Source organism: Rhopilema esculentum, chromosome 7 (genome assembly GCF_057945365.1).
Source record: "Rhopilema esculentum isolate cy_ngs chromosome 7, ASM5794536v1, whole genome shotgun sequence".
Lineage (NCBI taxonomy): Eukaryota > Metazoa > Cnidaria > Scyphozoa > Rhizostomeae > Rhizostomatidae > Rhopilema > Rhopilema esculentum.
In genome coordinates this window covers 13,208,454-13,231,300 of record NC_142821.1, presented here as the reverse complement: position 1 = coordinate 13,231,300, position 22,847 = coordinate 13,208,454, and the positions used below count along the sequence as shown (strand labels likewise).

The 22,847-nt window shown below is 37.7% G+C and overlaps 4 protein-coding genes and 1 pseudogene across 4 annotated transcripts; 3 read left to right on the top strand and 2 right to left on the bottom strand.

The window, feature by feature from the left end:
• The first annotated feature begins 524 nt into the window (after positions 1-524).
• Positions 525-983, top strand: LOC135683865 (uncharacterized). The gene has a single exon (XM_065199249.2). It carries the CDS (start codon positions 525-527, stop codon positions 981-983), a length of 459 nt encoding a protein of 152 aa, XP_065055321.2.
• A 1,765-nt stretch (positions 984-2,748) lies between these two features.
• Positions 2,749-3,923, top strand: LOC135683960 (uncharacterized). Its single transcript, XM_089109183.1, has 3 exons — positions 2,749-2,849; positions 3,271-3,355; positions 3,756-3,923. The coding sequence occupies exons 1-3, from the start codon at positions 2,785-2,787 to the stop codon at positions 3,921-3,923; spliced, it is 318 nt and encodes a 105-aa protein (XP_088965309.1). The 5' UTR covers positions 2,749-2,784.
• A 3,272-nt stretch (positions 3,924-7,195) lies between these two features.
• Positions 7,196-10,349, top strand: LOC135685016 (uncharacterized; annotated as a pseudogene).
• Positions 10,350-11,044: 695 nt separating this feature from the next.
• Positions 11,045-11,694, bottom strand: LOC135683958 (uncharacterized). Its single transcript, XM_089109180.1, has 2 exons — positions 11,473-11,694; positions 11,045-11,182 (listed from the first exon to the last, which is right to left on the bottom strand). The coding sequence occupies exons 1-2, from the start codon at positions 11,692-11,694 to the stop codon at positions 11,045-11,047; spliced, it is 360 nt and encodes a 119-aa protein (XP_088965306.1).
• Positions 11,695-19,681: 7,987 nt separating this feature from the next.
• LOC135683863 (zinc finger protein 862-like) lies at positions 19,682-20,646 on the bottom strand. The gene has a single exon (XM_065199246.2). It carries the CDS (start codon positions 20,636-20,638, stop codon positions 19,682-19,684), a length of 957 nt encoding a protein of 318 aa, XP_065055318.2. The 5' UTR covers positions 20,639-20,646.
• Positions 20,647-22,847: the final 2,201 nt, after the last annotated feature.

Sequence of the window (22,847 nt, the reverse complement as noted above, 5' to 3'; positions counted from 1 at the left end):
CATTCAGTGATCATGCCAGCACCACGATATCCCCTTACGTCATTCACGGCATCGCATACCGTAGGACATTCCCTTCACCATTGTACACACGTTCACACATCTATGTCATGCTGATTTCTTCCCAAGTCTAGATCTTTCCTTCTCCATTGCATCATCATTACATCATCACAACACATCATTACGCAGCACATTTATTTTGTATATAGGTATGTTAATTTGTATGTAAGTCAGTCAGTCAAGTTCAGTTCAGATCAGAGTTATACAGCAATACACTGCCTCTCTCACTGGCTCCGTGTTCTCTGCACGTTAAATAAGATTCGTCGAAGCGAACACCAACGATGGAAAGTCACAGGATATGATAGGAACCATTGCATTTCTTGCCACATAATAAGCGTTCCTATATCCCTACCACCATCACTACTGATCGCGGCACTCAATTCCAATCTGATGTTTTCCACTCTCTGACATTGCTTCTTGGTATAAAACGGATCAGTACAACAGCATACCATCCTTGTCCCAACGGAATGGTAGAAAGATTTCACCATCAACTCAAGTCTTCAATAAAAGCTTCCCCTGATCCTACCCAGTGGTGCAAATCTCTTCCACTTATCCTGCTTCACCAGCAGACAATCATCAAAGAAGATATCGGTTGCACTCCTGCTCAACTCATACTTGGTTGCAATCTTCGCTTACCTGGTGAATTTTTTACATCTTCTACAGAACATTCCGAGCTTGACCCGTCTGTCTATGCTAATCGGCTTCAATTTGCCATGCGTGACCTTTGTCCTACACCGTATCGACCCCAGACTCCACAGTCTTATCGTCCACCAGGATTATCAACATCTAAATTTGTTTTCGTACGAAACTATGCAGTTAAAAAGCCTTTGCAGCCACCATATGACGGTCCTTTCAAAGTGCTGGAGCATCATGACAGGCAAACCAAAAACTGTCAGTCTCGACCGTATCAAAGTTGCCCATACTGAATCTGACATTGCCATGCCCCTGCCAGTTGATACCACGACTTCATTGACACCACAAAATTCAACTGTCAGTCAGCCTCGAACCACTCGTTCCGGAAGGCGAGTACATTTCCCGGACCGCTTTGGTTATTAGTACTCAACAAGTTTGAATCGCCTGTTTTGCTCCGCTCACATTCTAAGGAGGGAGCTATTGTAGTGAACTCACAAACTTGCAAAACAAACAAACTCACAAAACAATAGCAGAGAACACCTTTTGTTTTCGACTTGCGTAATAACTCTTTAGCCCTATTGTTTTCATCTAGCTCTTTTCCCTTCCTTTTGTATTTATTTCAATAACTCTCTGTTATCAACTTTTGAGTTTGTACAAAGCTATTTTTTAATTGAGTTGGTGATTAAGTTTCACAGAGACACACGTGGAGAGTTTCTCTTTCGTTTTTCACTAAATTAGTAAATACAACTAAACAACAACATTTACTAAACCACTTTCATTTTCTCTATTTCTTTCAGCAATTGCTTGTTTTGCAGTCTGCTTTCCTGCAGTGCAAGTCTGATTCATTCAACAGATGTCCCTTTGATGGGTGCCTTTGCTTGTGCAGGAACAGAAAGCTTTGCCCTTGACTTTCTTTTCTTTTTTTCCTGCTTGAGCCCAAGGTCAGAACAGCTGTTTCACATACAGCCCCCAACATCATCTGATTTAATCAGAACCAAACAGCTTTTTGCTCTGATGTATTCTCTGCAAGGAAATGGAGAGTTTACTGAATCTTCCTCGAATGAATTTACTAATATTGGTACGACATGCCTCACAGTCCCTTCGTCACCTAATGATGTGCTGCCTGGGCAAATCATGAGACTGTGAAGATTAAGCAGCAGGTCTGACACAGTTACATTGCGAACAGACCTTCCAAAGTCCTCATACAGAAAGTGGCTTTCTGGTATGATGTACCCAAAGACAGAGATAGTGAAACTCAAACTTTCATCAATCATCACGCTGAGTTTTGGTACAAGAGATTGTGAATCCATGTGATTTAGAGTGAAATAATTTTCATTATCAGTCTCTGCAACACACCAATCTTTTAAAACAAGTTTTCCAACTCGCTTTTTTAGCTCCAGAAGTGACTTGTAGTAGACATGTTGTTTGTCTTCAATTGGAATTGACTGAACAACTGTCCTTGGTTCTCTTTTTGCACAATTCGTTTGTATAAAGTGAAACGATTTTACTTGCATGTTCAATGAAGGCAGGACTCCTTTTTCAAAAATTTCTTGGTCATTTTCTCACCTTTATCTGTGAAGAAATTAAAAGGCTATTAGATCTATCTATTATCATAATATTATTGGCTTTTTAAAGGGGCTGGATAAGAAATTTGTAAACATTGCGCATCACGGGCCGTCCTGGGCGATTTGGAGCTGGAGGAAGATTTCGAAATGGCGGACTTCGAACATACTGAAAGTTACATCCCTGGTAATTCGTCGATGGATTCTTCGGAGAGTGCCGAGAACGACAGTACTTTTTCTGGACCAGAAGTGGTGAGTACTCATTTAATCAAAATATAATTTATACATATCATTTGTGCTGTTTAGATAAAAGAATAGGCTTCTTCGGTAGGCCATGTCGGCATGGTTCTTGTGAAATCGTTCACTTTAGGGCAACAACTCTTTACATCTTTGCAAAAATGGTTATCTTTGAATATAAACATCAATTAATAATATTTCTTCACCCAACAGTCAGCACACCCACCTTGTGACTGTGTAGTAAAATTGTGTGCTACAAAATCAACAACTAAGCGCAAAGGATGCATTTGTAGAGATGGTCAGCGAAAATGTTCATCTCACTGTCGCTGTAGAAGGCAAGGACAGCCGTGCAAAAACAAGGTAGGATAAACACTTCTTTTTATTTTTTACTTTATTCCGCAATTTAAACCTTAATCAATGACAAAAGCAAGATTTTTAACTAAAACTTTTAAAGCTGAGATATTTCCTTTAGCAAACAGGATTTTTCATTCTTCCAGTACCACCAGGAGTAAATAAGGTTTATTTCAACCAATGCTTTCTTCTGTTTCTCCAATTTTGGTAACCCCTTGTTATTATAAGCTCATAACATATGACTTGGTACTTGTGCAAGAATTTGTTGCCCTTGGGTTCCCAGGAGGGTTAAGGGGTCACAAGAACTTTCCAATAAAGTTTCTACTATACAAGATTCTACTAACATTTTGTTGAACCCTTCATATTTAGTCATTGATTCTACACATAAAGATATTTTTTCAAATGGCCATATGTTTCTACTCTTCTTCAGGTGCATATTAATTCACCTACACATAATGCAACAAACGAGTGTTGGTAAAGATGAAGAAGACCAACAAGAAAACCTTGTTGTGGAGGTAAGTGTATATTCTGGTTAATAAACAACTAAATTTACATACAGCATCAGAGAGCATACCTACAGTTAATAATTTGCTAAAATAAAAACTAAGAATATACCAACATTTAGACAAAGGAAATTTGGCAAGCAGAGAATTTAGCAAGCCTGAGTATCTTTTTCGTCAAACAAAAATAATTCTAATGAATAAATTTAGGTAAAGTTATGCAAATTTTGCATGCCTTAGAACTATTTGTTAGTTCTTGTAGGATATAACTTTTCAAACTATACTCAAAAAGTTCAATAGCCAAGGAAATTTTCAAAATTTTTTTTAAATAATATTTTGGCTGTTCAAGGAAATTTTTAAAGCAAGTTTAGTTAGGGCCGCATGTCAAATCACATTATTATATTGTTTCAAACAGAACTTCATCGAGACCCTGCCAATCAAAGAGTTGAAGAAGTTGGTCTCTGTTAAGTATAAATGTGGAGTTGGTAGCATGGAATTTACAGGAAGATGCACAGCAGAGAGTGTTTTACAGGAAGATGCACAGCAGAGAGACATTCAGTCAAATGACCCCAACTTGCCATAGTGGTATAAGTGTAGAAAATGCAGAGAAATGCAACGTGACATTGAAAATAAATGTTGCAATAAAGCTGAATGCATTACGTCAAGGAGAAAATTTTCAAAATTCTGCCTTGATCCAGAAAACTTAGAAATGGTGATAAAAAATACCACAGACATCAGAAATGACAGAAGAGACAACAGCACACATGCATTTTGCAAGGCAGGATACACACAATTGCCTTGTGGCAACATGTCTATCTTGGAAAGGCAGTCGCAAGGTGGTCCCATCTTGTGCTGCTTTATGCATCAGGAGCAATAACCCCTCACCAACTGGCATATATATATGGGTTTCGAAGAACATTAACATTAACAAAAAGACACACAGCACTGGGCATCAACACTGTTTTCGCCATAATTTTCACTTTGTTTTAGGAAAGCTTGTTTATTTATCTAAACATCATGTTTGAAATTTATTCTATTGTTTTTTGCAAAAAAAATTTTCAGGAGTGTGCAATTTTCTTGAAAATTCTGGCAAATATAAAATGCATAAAACCTTTACTCTAAATATATACATGATCTATTTTTTTGCAAAGTCAAGCCTGCTAACATATCGTTTTGCAATTTCAGCAGTAGGCTCTGGAGGAGATTTTCCAATTGTGGCAGCAATCTTTCTTGGGTCACTTTCCTTCAGAACAGTCTTTTTATTTAAATCTCCATATTCTGAAATTTGTTTTCTTAGAATCTTGCAATTATCATTGGGACATAAGGATAGTCCTTTTCATTAAACAGCTTCTTGATTGTCCAGTTATTTGTTCTTGGATTGTATTTCCATTTTTCAGATTATTTATTCTGGGCTTTGCATCATCTCTTTTGTTATCTGAACCAGCAGCACAATATTTGTACCTAAAAATAAAGGTTTGACACTGTTAAACGAGTTTACCAATTTGAAAATTCAGTCAATAATTTAGGGATTACATTGACCATCAAACTGTTGGTTTTAGGTTTGTGCCCAAATGAAGTTTGTTTATTTTTCACAATTTTGCGTAAGGCATTAGAAACAGGTTAGGTCAAGATCAAGGTCTATTCCATACTGTAAACTACAGGTAATGCACACTGACATAACAATAGTTTTTATATTTCAGAAGAAGAAATCAATTTTAGTGTTACTAAATTAAAACAATGCCTTAAAAAAGGTTTTTCAGTCAATACATGATAGATCAGGTCTAGGCCATGGCAAAAGGAACATGATCTAGGCGATTATTACCTGTCTCTCCGGCGAAATTCCAAGGATATAAGGTGGGAAGCAAGAACAGAATCACTTGAGAATGTGCCTGTTGCTTTCAATAAGGACCACTGCTCAAACACTTGGTTTGTTAAATATATCCTCCTGTGCAAACTTTGCCATGATCGAACAGACTGTCTTTGTTTCTTTGCAGCAAACTCCGTCAAATTCGGCCTTCTCCTCTTCCTTTTCTCCATGCGCACGTACAAAATATATCAATAAAATAATAAAAACGACTATCCTCTTTACAATTCCCTTTTTTTACTACTTGCTCCTCTTGTGCTCAAAGCTATGCAGAAAGATTGCTGTAGGCAATTTTCCTATAAAAAATCCAATGACAAGATTGATCTTTCACCCAAAGATCAACACAAACTGTGCGCGTAGCGTCCCGCGGGCAAATTTCTTATCCAGCCCCTTTAAACTCACATAAAGAAAAAGGGCCTAGTTAGGTTAAATAAAAAGATTTGTTTACATTTGGTTTTAGGATTGATTAAATTCAAGATTTTAAAACGAATCTTGTGCATTGTATTTGCATATAACAAGAATAATTAAAATCATAAAGCTTCCGTAGCTAAGAAGCAAAATCGAAAGTACATATTTACTGGTTTTAATATTTCCATTATTTGTTTTTAAAACCTGACTACGATCAGATAATAAAGTACAGGTTAGCGAAGCAAATCCAAATGGATGTCTATTAACTTCATGTCGTACATGTCGAGGAGTTTTTTGGGTTGTATTAACGAATCACAAGTCACCAAGGGTCCGGAAACGCTCCCCTTCCAATATGACATCCAGCAAAACATGTTATTCGGATTCACAATGTCCGCTGAACTTGCTGTAGACCAACAAATCAAGTAAACTTAGTATAGTTCAACTTACATATCTCGATATCTTCCGGACGAAAATGTTTTTCACATATGTGTAGTGTATTAGCAGCTAGCTGACGCTTGAAACCTTCATCTTCTACACGATATTTTTTCAGAACAGCCAAAACTTTTTCTCAACATTCCTTGTCTCAACATCGTCGACCTTGGAGTTGGCAGTTTGAGCAGCCCAATTCCTTTCGATCTTCGACTTGTACCGCAATGATTGAAGGCACAATTATTGCCAGGCATCCCTGACTCGCACTTAAACAGTTATTTTTGAGCAAATTTATGCGAACATAGAATATGTATCAAGATCGCCGGCAACATGCACAATCATTTTCATAACATGCGTCTCTTCAACCCGAATACGTGTGCACGTTCGATACCACATGACCGCATTTTTCGTAAACAAAAACATGACATCGCAAAGAAAAAAAGGCTTCCAGACCGTCCCAATTCTATAGACTGTGCCTTTATCAAGCCATTTTCTTTGTGTGATTACCTCAGCATGTGCAAATTTATTAAATACTGGATTATCCAGATTTTCATGCTCACTCACGACATGCTGCAAAAGGAATGAAACTTTGCCAGAATCACTTTCCCGTTGCCATCAGGTGTGGATGTGGCTGACCAGTGAAACTGCTTCAAACATGGGTTGATCCATTCTACCAGTGCCTCATATCCTTTTCTGTTTGCAGCATTCTGGAAAAGCTTCCTGATTTCTATGATATAACATAGATTTCAACTTATATTATAATACTATATGCACCAAAGACTGAGATACAACTTTTTGTTTGGTTGTTGACCGAGATCAAATAGGGGGACCAGCTCTGATAAGTGTAACAATATAGCAATATTTTACTTAAATAAAGAATTTTACATTCATCTACGACATACAACATATTTTAAATTCCCCAATGGCCAAGATGACAACTAAATCTGTCAATTTTAATAATGCAGGCTTACTTTTTTTAAGATGCCACAAATCAAAAAAGTGCGTATTGTCCTTTTTTTCCTCTCTCATCTACTTGGCAATGGAAACATGTCTGTCTGATATCATCGTTGATACCTGCATTCCTTCATTCAATATAAAATCAAGACAGCGTTTGAATCCTTCAAATTCCATGGCTGTGCTGTTCCCAACCTCGTTGCACTGAAATAAAAGCAGAATAGTCTGAAGAGGAATAGACCCCTTTCACATTCCATTATCATTGCGAAGAGTGACTTCGAAAACGAGGCTAGCGTTGTTCCGCACAACAATCGCAAACCTTAGATACGGCCAAACACTGTGTTTGTCAATATTTCCTGATATTATTTGCTAATCTGTTGAAAAATTGTCGCTAGCAATATGGCTGAGAATACTGAGAAACCGGTAGCTAATATTCAGGTGAAGAAGAAGAAATCGCTGGGGAGACAATGCGCTGCTTTTGGTTGTTATAATTTTTCCTATAACACAGATGGTTCACCCAGTGGCCTACATTTTTTTAAGTTTCCGCAGAAGAATCCAGAGAAGAGAGTTTGGTGTAACTTGATCAAAAGAGTTGATGGTTTGGATGGTTTTAAAGTTACTGCAAGTACAGTGTTATGCCAAGAACATTTCAAAGATGAAGATTTAAAGCGAAACCCTCAGCGATGGAAGTTACATCATGGCGCAGTTCCTTCTTTGAAGCTTTATAACAGTGATGCGAGGACCAGCAAAATCTCCCGTAAGGCACCAAAGGATCGCAGCCACTATTATGAAATCCCACAACCGCAGCCTTCTTCTTCCGCTACATCTGAACTTGATGATTGTTCTGATTCCATTCAAGAAGATGTTTCTAATTACCGAAACAGTTCTACGCAAACAAGTTTTTCTTTTGTCGTGGCCCCCATTTATTTTGATGATGATTCCAGTTATGATGAAAACAAGTCAAGTAATGAACAAAGGGAGTATGTTAACCTTCAAAAAAAGATTGATGAACTTTCTTTCCAAGTATCAAACTTAAATGCTGAACTGTCTGTTGCAAAAAAGGCATTTTTTTCACTTGAAAAGTTGCAAAATGATGATTCTGCTGTCAAATTTTATACTGGTTTTCCTAATTATTCTTCTCTTCGATCTGTTTATGAGTATCTGGAACCAAAGTTGCAGAACATTTCTTACTGGCGTGGCTCTAAGTCTCATGGTACATCCAAACAAAGACCAGAGTGGCAAGAATCATTAACAAAACCAGGTCCTAAAAGAAAGCTGTCGCATTTTGAAGAATTTATTTTTGTTTTAATGCGTCTCAAAGTTGGCTTGTTTTTGATCGATCTTGCAGATAGATTTGGAATCTCTGTTGGTCATGCATCCAAAATATTCACTACCTGGATCAACTTTCTATACCATGAACTGCCTCTTCTTTTTCCTTTTCCTCCTAAAGAACATGTTGAAGCTTTAATGCCTGATGAATTTAAAAAGTATCCTTCCACAAGAATAGTCATTGATTGCACAGAAATTTTTACTAAAGTTCCCTCATCCATGAAAGCTCAATCACAGACATGGTCTGAGTATAAACACCACAATACTTGAAAAGCTCTCATTGGAATATCTCCTACTGGTGCTATTACTTTTGTCTCAAAGCTTTGGTCTGGCAGGGTGTCTGATAAAGAGATTACCTGGAAAAGTGGCCTTATTGATCTTCTTAAGCATGGTGACAATGTCATGGCAGACCGAGGATTTGATATAGCTGACATTCTACCAGTTGGGGTTACACTCAATATTCCACCTTTCAAAGGAAGCAGATCACAGTTAACACCAGCAGAGAGTGAAGAAACAGCTCAGATTGCAGCTGTTAGAATTCATGTGGAAAGAGCCATTGGTAGAATTAAAAATTACCACATTCTCAATGGAGTTCTACCATTATCCTTATGCCCATTAACTAATCAGATTTTTACTGTTTGCTCTCTATTAACTAATTTTTTGCCATTTCTAGTGATACCCTCAATTCATAAGAAGTAATTTAATTGTATATAAATGGACAGCGTTTTTTTTCTTTAATTTTTTTATCATTTCACCTCTTATATGCAGAACCCATAGATAAACAGCTTTAAGTAAATTGTAATTTTTCAGTTGCTCTGACCATAAATCTTTCATGAAGCAAATTATTTTTTCATTTTACAAAACTTCTAAATGTTTCCACAATTTGAACTAAGTGGGAAAAAATTATAAATGATTCTGTCTATAAGTTATGTTACAGGAACATCAACATTGGCTATTAGCTTGACTTGCATTAACAAATAAAAATCCATGCACCCTTGCTAGTTTACATAACATTTATACATAGTGATATTCATATCAAGGTCACGATAGAGGTCTTTTACAGGTATGATCATAATTGCAGGCCTGGCCATTTGAGGAGAGCCATAGCTCTTGCTCCCCTCCAGGCTTTCCTCAGGGCTGGAGAGGAGCTAGAGATTGCTCTCCGAAATTGTTCTAAAAAAAACAAATTTGCTCTCCTTGAAATCAATTTTCCTTTGTTTCTATTCTTATAGCTCACCTGAATACTTCTAGGAGAGCTGTTTACTGTTCCCCTCTGTTAAAAGTCTTACAGCCAGGCCTGTAATTGCCATAAGTTATAAAGTATCATATATATCAGTAATTGGGAAGGGGCTTTTTTTAGTGTTGGGGCTTATTGGATAAGGAAATGGATACATGCAGGCTTTTCAATCTTTTCTATGTTAGATTTGGAATGTATAAGTATATCATAAAGCATATATATCTTATGCCAATCAGTGTACATAATAATTTTCATTGAAATTTTGTCACCAAAGACATTATCTTCTTGTTTTTGGTCACTACCTATGGTATTATCCCCACAGTATATTGAAGGGAAAATTTCACCCAAGATTACTCACTTACTGATTAAAAATGTTAATTTACTTACTGCCTGTTTTTACTTACTTACTGGATGTCAATTTACTTACATATTAGCAATTTCTAAATAATTATGTTGTATCTTGGAAAGTAATCTAGTGATTTACCACTATCTCTTCCAAATTTAATCTTTTCAATTACAATTTGATCAATTGGGACGGGAGATATTGATGTAAATGAAGAAGGCACATTCCATGCTGATAACTTCGATGTACAAGAGACAGGTTGAGGACAACTTTGATAGCCTTTTCTATTGAAGTCTTCCAAAGCAAAAAGGACACCACCAACATGGTTACAATTACCCAAACCAGAAATGCCAGCACCAGCAGGACATGTACAGGCTGCACAGCAAACATCACCAGAATCGTTTGAGAGAATAACGATGGCTTTGTATAAAACATTCGTCATTGAAGCTTTGATACGCACATCAAAAAAAGTAAAGTTATTATCTCTAGCAACAAAAAATTTCTTTATATATCCTTCGTAGAAAAACTGAAAGGCTTTGAGCTTTTTATAGGCTGTACTCTTCAGCTTGATATGCTTGAACTTCGTTGTTCGTACAACAAGATAGTCATACAGCTGAACAAAAGAAAAGGCAGGAGTCCCTCTTAGATCTGATGTCCAAGGCAAATGGCTCCAAATGGCGGCAACAAGGTCTTGAATTGTTCCATAATTATTATAGAGTAATACACGTAATACGAATAGCCGGCTAACAAGTTGTTTTGGTGTGTCGGCAAGGAGCTAGCGTTGTGCGGAACAACGTTAGCCTCTTTTCCGAATCATGTCTCGCAATGACAATCGAATGTGAAAGGGGTCTATTAGGGAGTGCAAAATAATATGAAAAGAAGGACTTATTGACAAGTACTGGGCTGACCAGAGCCTTGCAAGCTCATCCAAACAGACATAAGTTCATCAACAAGATCTTCATAGCTATAAGAATAACACAAATCATTAATATTTTCAACACAGTTTTATTATTAAACATGATTTTGACTTGAAATACATGCTTATTCTCTTTAGCTGGTATTGTATGTAGCTATGCGTACCTGGACAAGGGCAAATTGAATTATTTTGGAGATATTGCAGCAAAAGACTGTGTAGGCTCCCTACTTTGCACTATGCCCCATACTGTCATGCCTACCGTCACCACCTATAATCAACTCCTCTTCATTCTCTTTCAACTGACCAAATAGCTTTGATTGATGTCTCTTCCACAACAGAAGTATGAATGGCATTATTTTTTCCTACAATTTCATACAAAAGAAGAAATTTATTAAAAAACCCCTATATGTAAAACTGATGCTTTAGAATGGTTTGTCAAAATTGGTCAGCTGATAAGAAGAAAAAAAAGTCTCTACCACTACTCCCAAATTAGTAAAAGAAAGATTGTTGGTAAAAAAATGCATGGAAGAAACGTTTGCTTAGTTAAACAAAAACTGGTAAAGTACAATGTTTTATCTGGCTATAGAATTTACCAGTTTGATTTATAACTGATGTGAGATAATATATTTTGCTTTCTACCTTCTATCCTTACCTTTTGATGTTTGAAAAAAGTTCTAATTGAGGTGCATCCAAGACTCATATGGCGAAACACTCTGAAAACTTTACTGGCAGATCCACCTGCTACAAGAATTGCAAATGAAAGTAGCATATTTCCTGCCGGTGTTCTGATTTTTGAGATATCATGCTGGCTTCTCCAAATACCTTCACTGGCTGGGCAAGCTATGTTGGAGCAGGTTGTTTTTACTTCGACCATTGTTCCAACTTGATGGGTTGTCACCAAAGGGCCGTTAGTTTTGCATACAGGGCATATTTGAAATAGAAGGAGAAGCTGTGACAGAAAGACAATGAACTTAGGCTCAGATCGCAAGTTGTCATCTGCAGCATTTCTAAAATACAAAAGTCAAGAATTAGAAGTGAATTTACTGCCTGCTCATAATATTTCAGGTTGTTTTTGATAAAATTCTTGCCAGAATTTATTCTGTTCCTATGTGTTGTTTTGTGCAGTACCTATGGACATTTGCAAAAATTAATTTTTCGCAATGTGCAATTTTCTTGACAAATGTTGAAGGTGAGCAATTTAGTCTAGCAAACTTAAATATCAAGATGGGAAGTTTTGGAACACCAGGTCAGTCTGCATACTATGAGTTACTATCACAGCAGAACATAAGGCCCCTAATGCAAAAAAGGTTTGTGAAAAAATGTGAACTGGGAGAGAAAGCTTTATGTTCTACACTGACAGATTGAAGGTAAGGTCATATGAGAGAATTACCATAACCATACATCATACACAAAATATACCTGTCATTAAATTCACCAGGGCCTTCATCTGATTCATCTTTTTTTCAATATCATAATCGTCATCTGACTCATCTTCACTGTAACTATCTTCTTCATTTTCACAAGTCTCTTCATCTTGTACTTGATTGCTTATGGGCAATTTAGAAATGGTCTCCGCGACTTTCACCTCATCTCTTCTCACTCCTGCAGAAAAAAAATGACATGGGCTACTATATATCCATACATGGGATCATATAAGCTTGATACTTGTAAAAAACAAAACCTCTTGAATGAGAGATCAGTAACAATATCGGTTGAGCATCTCTCATTGTATAACCCTGGTTATATTGGGAGTGTTTCCCGTGAACATGTAACTTTTGCCTTATTAATGTGTTTCAAGCTGTTATTGCAACTTGTTACCCTAACAAAACAGGAACATGAAAAACTATGGAACATAAAATACCTATTTTCTTGTGCTTTGTTTTTAATTTGCGAAGCTTGAATTTGTAGGCTAGCCACTGGTTCCTCAGCCTCATGTTTTGTGTACTATTCAGAGCAGTCTGGCAAGCAACCTCTGGTAAAATGTAATATAAGATAAGAGGGTCTGATATACAATCCAACTATTAATAAAAAGGGGGATCGTGATAAAAGGGGGTTCCCAAATATTTTTTTATTCAACAACATTATGCCCGAGGCCAGCAAGGTTATTTTGCCAGTCAGATTGTCATTAGTTGCTTGTCAAGAAAAGAAAATCATATAATATCAGGTAGTGATTATCAGGTAAAGGAAACAAACATCTCACAAAAAATCAGGGATTGACATTAGATAAAGCTCAATATTTGTCTCTGAAGAGTAATGTGATATACAGCAAAGAATTGGAGGGAAAATGGAGACAAGAGAACCAAAGATTCGAAACTCAGTAGAAAATGATAACAAACAGAATAAATTCCTACACTAAAGTCTTCATCAGCTATCTCCGTTTCACATTCTTGTAAAACCACAGCGAATTCATCAGTCCCGGTGTGGTCATAAACAGTCAATGTTGATGCCTCTGTAGATGACGAGGGAGAGAGAGCATCGCGTAAAATCTGAAAAAGAAATAAACTTTCATCAACTTTTGTAAGCAATTACAAGTTGTATTAAATAAGAAAATAGAGACAAATCTAAATACACTGCAAAGTAATAGCCAAAACTGTCCTCACCTGACGATGATCTCTCGATGTTTTTCTCGAGGATGTCATCGACTTAGGCCATGCAGAAGGTTCTTCTTGCGGTGTTGGCAAGTACACAGACGGAAAGGCAACAATACCAAAGTCATCACGCCTAAGAACGGGCTGAATCTTTCCCATAAATCCAGGCAATGAAGGTATTCTGTTTTTGAAATCTTCACCCTTGAAATGTTCCGAGCAAATGGCTGAGTACTTGGATGGGGTAAAGTTTGCTCGCATTCTTTTTACAAAATCAACCCACTGCTTCCTTCTCTTCTTTGCCAACGGCCTTTCATCTCCCCAGAAAGGCAGATGATGAAGCGACATCCCTTTGTCTCTACCCACTTTGTCATTCTTGTTACTACATCTGTAAACAACGCACAGACAAGGCATTTTGATAAAAAAGATCCGAACTGAAAGTTACCATAACAAGAAAATCCACCGTTGCTAAGCAAATGATACACAAATCCTTCCGTAATGTACGTCATTAGGCTCTCGACCCATGTCTCTTGACCTAACGCGAGATTTTGATGCGGCGGCCTGGAATTCGTAACTTCAAGTCGCAAAAAAGGTGGGAAGGAAGTCCCAAATGACGAAAAGGACTTTACAAATCGATTTCTTGACACTTTTTTGATAAAATTGGCGCTAAACACAAAATGACTTCATATACACTTTAATTGAGATAGATTGCGATCTATAAGACTTGGTCCACCCTAAGAAGCTGTATCATATATCATGAGCCTTGAAAAAGAAGAAGCAAATATATTGAAAAGAAGCGGAGGGTTTTCCGAAGAAACACCAAAAAAATTGGTGAACAAGGTTTTAGACCTGAGAAATGCCGATGGAGAAAACGACACCATACTTCTCAAATTTTTTAACGAACAGCTAAAACTCAACGGGATGAGCTGAAAGGGTTAGATAATAGTATTCTTGGATATGTTCTATCTGTCGATCAAGGAACCTACTCCAAATTGTGGTGCCTGTGTTGGTTGAGAAGTTGCCAAAGCAGTTGAAATTTAGCATGGTGCAATCACATAGAGAAAAAGCGTTTTGGAATGGAGTCTGGATGAGCTGATTGCAGAACTTGATTTGAAGCTTGAAGTTCGAGAGAATCATGCAGAATTTTTAAAGATCGTGGAGGGCCTAATGATAAGCAAGAAAAAGCACCAAAACAACCAATGAGATTGAAGGGACCGAACACTGCAAGTGCACTTTTTACACCTGCAGGAAAACAGAAGTGTGTTTACTGCACAGGAGACGACAAGCCAAAGGAGTACACAAATCATACGGACCCTGAGGACAGGAAAAGTATCATTAAGAAATGTTTTAGGTGTTTTATTCGTCCTAAAGCCAACCACAGGTCTTTTGAATGTATATCAAAGTTGTGATGTCCGCAGTGTAAGGCTAAGCATCACGTCTCTATTTGTAGCAGCATGCCATTTAAGCCAGAAAATAAGGATGAACTTGCAAATAAGCTAAGCAACAACGCCCCAGCTTGTTTTGGAAGCATGTGTTCTGAGGACAGTGTAGCCTTGCAGACAGCCTTGGCGAAGGTAGATGATAAAAAAGGATGCAATGTGAGAGTGCTATTTGACTCTGGGAGTCATAGATCCTTTATTTCTGCCAAAGCTGTATAAATTTTATAACTCAGGCAAGTCAGAAGAGAGAATTTGAGCATATAGGCCTTTGGATGTAGAGAAAAAGATGACAGGATTAGAGATGTAGTAGAATTTTATCTTTTGCCTTTCATGGGAAAAAAGAGAGTGAAAGATTTATGTTATGTTGTTAATAACATTTGAAAACTAGTATTGCGAATATATTAATGTTGAGTAAAGAGCCTTTACCCCCACTTGCACATGATATATTTTTCAGATGTTTCTAGATTTGAGGACAAGCTGTTTGTTGTTTGCACCCCTGAAAGGTGAGAAATTTGATTCTTCTTCTCAATGCTCAGTTAATTTGTTGTGGATTGATGAACAAGTGAGCCAACTGTGGGATCTTTGTAGCTTAGGCATAAGGCCTAAGGACGATGTGCATGAAGCTCTACTTTATGACATTGTATTTACAGGAGAGAGATATTCAGTATCATTGCCTTGAAAGACAGGTCATGGTCCTCTGCCATTAAATTATAACAATTGTGTTCCTAAATCGGAAGTAAGAAAGCTCAAGCAGGATCCTAAGATCTTGCATGAATCTGGTAAAATTATTTCAGAGCAGTTGCAAACAGGTATCATCTCAAGAGTATCAGAAATGGAGGATGCAGAAAGGGTTTCTTACCTGCAACATTCAGCAGTTGCACGTTAAAATGCAGAAACAGCTAAGGTAAGAGTTCTTTATGATGCTTCTTGTAAAGATAAAAACACTAAACCTCCTTAAATGACTGCTTTCATGTGGGTCCATCATTGACACTGTAGCAATAAAGTATTTACTCATTTTAAAGTGCTGTTAATTTAAACTGCTTCTTTCAGCTCTACCTTGCTACATGGCGTCATGCTAAACCTCTTTCCTTTCTCTATATAGATCTTTCAATCTCCATTACATCACATTACATCATACTGACACATCCTTCGTCAGCAGATTTATTTTTAGCATTAAGGTATAATGAGAGTAAGTCAGTAAGGTATCTTGAATTAAATCAAACAGAACTCGATTTTCTCTATGCGTTTTCTCAACACATCAACGGGTGAGATCGTTTAAATTAATTTTTGTTAATAGTTCTCAATTGACTATAAAGGAACTATCTATTAAAATACATTAATTTTTGATATTCTTTTGCGGTTCAGAGATGCAAGAGTAGCTCTTGTTGGCGACATTGCAAAAGCATCTCTGAACATTGAGGTAAATGCTAAAGATCGTGATTGTTTGAGATTTCTCTGGTTAAATGACATCAGTGTAGAAAAATCAGAGATTATTGAGCCCAAGTTCATTTCTGTTGTCTTTGGAGTTAATAGCTCACCATTCATTTTGAATGCTGTTTTGCGTCATCATCTCTCTTCCTTTCAGGAGTCTGACCCAGACTTTGTTACGCAAATGTCACAGTCTTTCTTTGTTGATGACCTTGTAACCCGTTGCCCTAATGCAGCAGAAGCATATTTCCTTTTTTGCAAGGCAAGAGAGAGAATGAGGAAAGGGGAATTTTCACTTCGAAAATGGAAAAAAAACAAAGCTGAGCTTAGGGAACAGATTCTGCAGCAAGTGAAAGGAAGTGAGAGTGTGGATTCTCAAGAAAGCCAATCCTTTGCCAAAGAATCATTAGGACCTCTGCAGGAAACGTGTAAGGAGGAGGGGGTGGAAGACCAAATTCTTAGGTATAATCTGGGACAATGAAAAAGTCACACTTACTTGAATTTGGCATCTTTGGAATCCAAAAATGGTTACAAATATTCAAAAATATTCAGGTAAGGGGACCCACAAAGAGAGGCATTTTGAGCACTTAAGCCATGTCATTTGACCCTTTAGGTCTAGCAAGCCCCATTGGGGTGCAAGCTAAAATTATTCTTCAGGATCTTTGTAAAGAGAAGCTTGAGTGGGATGTCCCAATCCCTGAGAGCAAGGTTGCAAAGTGGGAGGAATGGATACATGGGCTAAATGAGGTAAAAACATTAACAATTTGATGAAAATGTTTGATGAAAATTACGGTGAGCTGTTGAGCTGTCAACTGCATGGATTTGGAGATGCTAGCAAAAGGGCATACTGTGCAGTAGTGTATCTTGTTTGGGAAACAACAAAAGGCAGGTATACAAAGCTTCTGTGCTCTAAGTCAAGGGTAGCTCCACTAAAATATCTTACCATTCCACGTCTTGAGTTTATGTCTGCCAGAATTTTAGCTGCCCTCATGGATATTATTTAGAAAGCATTGTCTTCATAAGTCATCATTGACAAGGTAGAGTACTGGCTCAACAGCAAAACCGCTCTTTACTGGATATATAACCAGGGAGAGTGGAAGCAATGGGTGCAGTTTTGTGTGTCAGAAATCTTGAGATTAACAAAGAAGTCAGATTGGGGTCATGTAGGAGGAAAGATAACCCTGCAGACATAGGATCTAGGTGAGTACCAGCATTAGTTTTGAAAGACAGCACATTGTAGTGGGAATGGCCAAAATGGTTGAGAAAGAGTGAAAATAATTGGCTTACTAGTTTAGTGCTTGAAGATTCAACTGAGATAAAAGAGAAAAGAGAGGATGCCTGTTGTTTTGAGTGTAGTTACAGAAAAAGTTAGGACATTGAGCACTGTTGTGAATATAGAAAGATTTAACTCCTTGATTAAATTGCTCGGAGTGACTGCATGGGTCAAAAGATTTGTTAATAATTTAAAACTCAAAAAAGATAAAAGAAAATTGGAATAAGGGAACTTGGCAGTAGAGGAGATAAAAGGTGCAGAAAGAAAGTGCAAGTTTTGGGAAAACCAGAGTTCATCTTGGGATTTTTGAGAAAAATGGACTACTTGTCTGCCAGGGAAGGCTGGAAAACTCGGACTTAGATCTAGAATCAAAGTACCCTATTATTCTGCCCAAGAAACACAAAGTACCTTTGTTAATTGTGTTAGACTGTCATGAGAAAGTTCACCATTTGAAGATAGAAGCTACAATAGCTGAGGTAAGATCCAGATTTTGGATAACCAGTGAAAGACAATTTGTCAAAAAGATTATAAAAAAATGTTTTCGTTGCAGGTATCTTGAGAGAAAGTCATTCAATGCACCAGCCACAGCAGCCTTACCAGACTTTCGAGTAAGTAAAGCACCGCCATTCAGCACTACTGGTGTGGACTTTGCGGGGCCATTGTTTGTGAAAGCTGAAGGTGGTGAGATTATTAAATGTTATATCTGTCTCTCTTCTTGCTTTATAACCAGAGCTTTTCACCTTAAAGTAGTATCAAATCCTGCGACCCCTACCCTTGTAAATTTTTTATGTTGATTCTGCGCAAGAAGAGGAACGCCAGTGTGCATTGTGTCAGACAATGCAAAGACCTTTAAAGCTATTTCAAAGCCGCTCAATAAATAGTTATGTGAAACTGAGGTAAGAGATTTTTTTGTATCTAAGCGCAGTATATGGAGATTCAACTTAGACCGTAGTCCCTGATGGGGTGGGGCATTTGAACGCATGGTGGGTAGTGTAAAGAGGTGCCTTAGAAAAGTCCTAGGCAATGCAAGACTCACACAGGATGAAGTGACTACAATACTTGTAGAGGTGGAAGCAACATTGAATTCTAGGACATTTCAAATCACTTGAAACGTATGACACAGCTGTCCATGAAATGGCACGCTATTCTACACTCAGCAAAAAATCAATAGGAATTGTCACTGGCTGAGAGCAGGCTTTACATAATGCCTGCAAAAATAATTTCAGCAAAGCAGTAATGTTGCGACGTACAAGACAAATTGCAAACAATTTCTGTCTTCAATTGGCGTGAAAGGTGTAGGCACAGACCTTACGCTGAATGTTGTTTTTGGAAAGGATGGTCTTGTAGAAGCAAAAGACAAAAAAGATCTAAAAGTAAAGCTAACAGAAGCTATGGGAAAACTATCACAGCTGGAAGGAGAAACTTTGAAAGTTAAAGGTTTGTCAGTATACAAATCGAAATTCTATGCCTATCTAAAAGAGCGGTAAAAGCCAGTGCTACGCAAGTTATCCAAGATGCTCGCGAGAAAGGTGGAATGCCAAGAAACATCGATGGTAGAACAGAAATGGTCTACACAAATCAATCTCAATGTGTCAATTCCATGCTAGCAGAAAAGTAAGCTTCTTTAGGTTTTTTGAAAAAAGATGATTTGCCAAATGACACAGTTCATCAAAGATGGGTGGGAATCTGTGGTCAGTTATCAAGACGATGCAGGGGCGGCTGGCACCCAAAATAATGTTGTATTAGAATGAAATTAGGGCCTACGAAGAAGGGAGGGGCATGGCCCCCAATTTTTGCAAAACAATAGGGCATTTTTCAAAATCATTTGTTATGAGGGCTAAATTTTTCTTTGCCCCCCCCCCTCACATTTTCCAATCTGTGCCGGAGTCCATGGTAATGATGAGTTAAACAATACAAAAAACAATCTTGACTTTAAACAATGCGCAAATTTTATATTTAAAGAATTTTTTTATTTCTCTTATAGCTACATCTAAACAAGCAGATGGGTCTCACACCCAAAGAAACCTTCAAACTATCCAAACTACTTCCTAGAAAATCTTTCAAAACGGCTTTGATTATAACCCTTAAATCTGGCAACTACATTGTCTTTAAAATATTTTTGTCCAGAAAGCCATTTCAATATTTTAGGTTCGCGAATCTCCACTCAATGTTTTCCAAAACTAATCGTATTAGCTCTTTAGCCACTGCAGTCACTGACCTTCTCCAACTTTCATGTGAGCCGCCAATCTCGTCCTCTATTCCTCTCCAACCAGTTCTGACACGTACAGTTGGCATAACTGGATCGGCTGCAAGAGTATCTTCCCAAATTTGTCCAAAATCGAAAGCTGTTAGCATAGCTTTTAGATCCTCAAGCATTGACGAAATTTGAATAGCATCAATTGAAGTCTTTTGCATCATAGTCGTCACTGGTGTAAAATATTCGAAGAGTTTACGATAAAACTTGAGAAAAAAAATAAACTCGACTTGCTGAACTTGAATGCATAGGCCTCTGGCTGTAATTTGGGTTTCTGATTTCTCACTGTTGTCATTTGCGATTTCAAATAAAACAGTTCCTATATTCTCATACCAAGCGTCAAGCACGCCAATAGCGGTGTTCCTAGAAAACCAACGTGTGTCTCCAGGCTTTGGGAGATTTCTTCTAAGGTAGCTCGTGCCCTTAGGGCTGCTTCTAAAGAAATCTATTAATTCGTCCACTGTGCTGAAAAACTTGGCAATCTTCGGAACTTTGCTTGAAGACTCAGAGGCACATAAGGCTAACCTATGAGCAATGCAGTGATTATAATAGGCAAATGGAAAAACGTTCTGAACCTGTTTCTGGACGTCTCTTAATCCACCACTCATAGTTGGTGCTCCGTCATATGACTGACCAATTAGTTTGTTTTTACTTGAAACTGGTGTGATTCCATACTCTGACAGAGTATTTAGTAAGACTCTTCTTAAGCCGTCTGCTGTCTGGTCTTCGGATGAATCAATTAAAGCAAGCATATGTTCTTCAACTTCTCCTTTGTATACAAGTCGCACAGATACAGCAGACTGCTCAACTCGGGAAATGTCACTTGTATCGTCCATCATGACAGCAATTAAGTTGGTGTCATCTATTCGCCTTTTAATTTCCTGTCAAAGTTGATTATAAATACATCCGATGAGGTCATTTTGAGGCTCGTGTTAGGTATAGGTAACTCATTCATTGTCAAGAAACGACCTCAGTTCTTGGCTGTAGCTTGCTAACAGCTCCATTAATTCTATAAAGTCCCCCTATATGATGAAGCCTTTAATTCGTCGTGGCCTTGGAATGCAAGACCTTGACCTGCCAGAAGAACAGAAATATTGATATGATGACGCATCATGCTAGAATACTGAGTGGCATTGTGGTTGTGCCTCTCCACTTCTCTCTTCTGAGCTTTGTCAAGAGCGCAAGCAACATCCATATTACCAATTAACTTGTAAGCAGGATGGTTGGTAATGTGCTTTTTCGAGATTTGGTGGCAATTAGCCATTCTCAAAGTTTGATCCTGATGAAGAATACCCAGTTACCTCCACAAAAACGTTTCTTGTCTGGAATAAAGATAAACATCTCATTATAAAAGGGCCGCATTCTTTGATGCACTACCTCTGCGCCAGCGGCCTATGGGCTCGTTATCAGTGTCTCATAGGCGCCATAATAAGCTGACGAACAACGGCCTATCAGCCTTTGTTTGTTCGTAAGCCCTAGTTTATTAGAAAGCTCATCTTAATACATCAGAAAGAACTCTTGTTTTCATGCATGCGTCATTTTCGTAATTTGCGTTAAACAAACAGCTTCACATTAAAAGTCAAAACAACGAGGACAATTTGTAAAAAATCATAGAGGAATAAATTAATTTTTATAAGAAAATATTTGAAATCTAAAATCTAAAAAATTGCAATCAAATGCAAATTTCAGAAATAGAAAATGATATTGAAGGGGAACAGTTATTTAATTACAGTAGACAAGTCTCCCATTACAAGACATGGCCAGCAAAAATATGTTCTTTTCTTCGTTGCCGTACATCCATGGAAAAGTTTCATAGACAGACTCAGAAGTTCTGTACTTCAATGTTACTTTTGGACAAGGTCTTCCGTCATTCTTTAATTTTAAATGTTGCTCGTGTGTAAGATGCCTCTGGCTTTTCAAAAACGTAAATATTTGCGACACTCCCCAACGGGGAACAGCTTCAGCAATTCGGTTCATGTTTAACAGCGTTAGCGTACTCTCGGCACTGTAGCTTCAGTGTATTAGAAAATGAAATCTAATACATTCGCTGCGCAGGCAGATATTTATGGATAGGCAGCAAAATAGACTAGACGTCACAAAGAGCTCTCCAACACAAAGAAATTTTGAGTGGTTGTATTAGAAACTGAGATCTAATACACTGACACCGGCCGGCAGTATCACAGCCGCCATGCCTGCGTTAATCCCCAGGAATTCAATACAGCCGTTAGAGGATTATCAGTTTTATTGTGCTGGGATTCAACACATTTTTTCTTTTGTAAGCGCCTCCTTGAGTATTGCACACAGACATGAAAATTGAGGAACTCCTTTTCAACGAACTTACAAAGAATCATGTCTGACGTAATTTCTTGTATATGTCGAAAATTTTATGTATTAGACTAATACATTGAATACATTTGCGAGCCGCCACTGAGACGACAAGATAGCTAAAGCTATCACTGGTACAGGTTCATGATATAGATAAAATGAAGATGCAATGTACTTATCTGTCAGTTTAGAACAATGGTACCGGTGGACAGCAGAGAAACAAAAAGCTTACTTGACAGCTATCAATAACCCATCGCTGGATGAAGTAAGAAATGGAAAAAGAATCAGCATTCCAGAAACAGGCTTACAAGGAACACATAATCAAATACATTCATTGTCGATAAAGTTGAGAATTGCACTTCCATTAATCATATATGCAGATGTCATCTAAAGAAAGGCAATCAAACTACTAAACAGCAAGAGTACAATAGTTCCAGTGCCAAGTATAGGCAATGATAAGGGGGAAAAGAAGTATTGGGTCGCAGGAAGCAACGCATCTCCTTACAAAGTCTCTAAAGCAGAAAAAGGGCACTTGCAACTACAAAGATTTCAAGTTTGTGAGTATATGGAAACATTCTGTTGCAGTTGCTGAGAGGGAATGGACACTGGCAACAGTAATTAAGAATGCAAAGTCGGCTCGAAAATCCGCTAGGTCTACCTTAACATACCACAACGAACAGAGAAGAGCTGGGCAAAAGGCCCATCAACCACAACGTTGAAGGT

Coding starts and splice junctions, on each gene's coding strand:
- LOC135683960 (XM_089109183.1), top strand. CDS start 2,785: ATGGTCAGCGAAAATGTTCATCTCACTGTCGCTGTAGAAGGCAAGGAC. Junction 2,850..3,270: donor GACAGCCGTGCAAAAACAAG/GTAGGATAAACA, acceptor ACTCTTCTTCAG/GTGCATATTAATTCACCTAC. Junction 3,356..3,755: donor AAGAAAACCTTGTTGTGGAG/GTAAGTGTATAT, acceptor TGTTTCAAACAG/AACTTCATCGAGACCCTGCC.
- LOC135683863 (XM_065199246.2), bottom strand. CDS start 20,638: ATGATGGACGATACAAGTGACATTTCCCGAGTTGAGCAGTCTGCTGTA.
- LOC135683865 (XM_065199249.2), top strand. CDS start 525: ATGGTAGAAAGATTTCACCATCAACTCAAGTCTTCAATAAAAGCTTCC.
- LOC135683958 (XM_089109180.1), bottom strand. CDS start 11,694: ATGGTCGAAGTAAAAACAACCTGCTCCAACATAGCTTGCCCAGCCAGT. Junction 11,183..11,472: donor CTTTTTTCAAACATCAAAAG/GTAAGGATAGAA, acceptor ATGAAATTGTAG/GAAAAAATAATGCCATTCAT.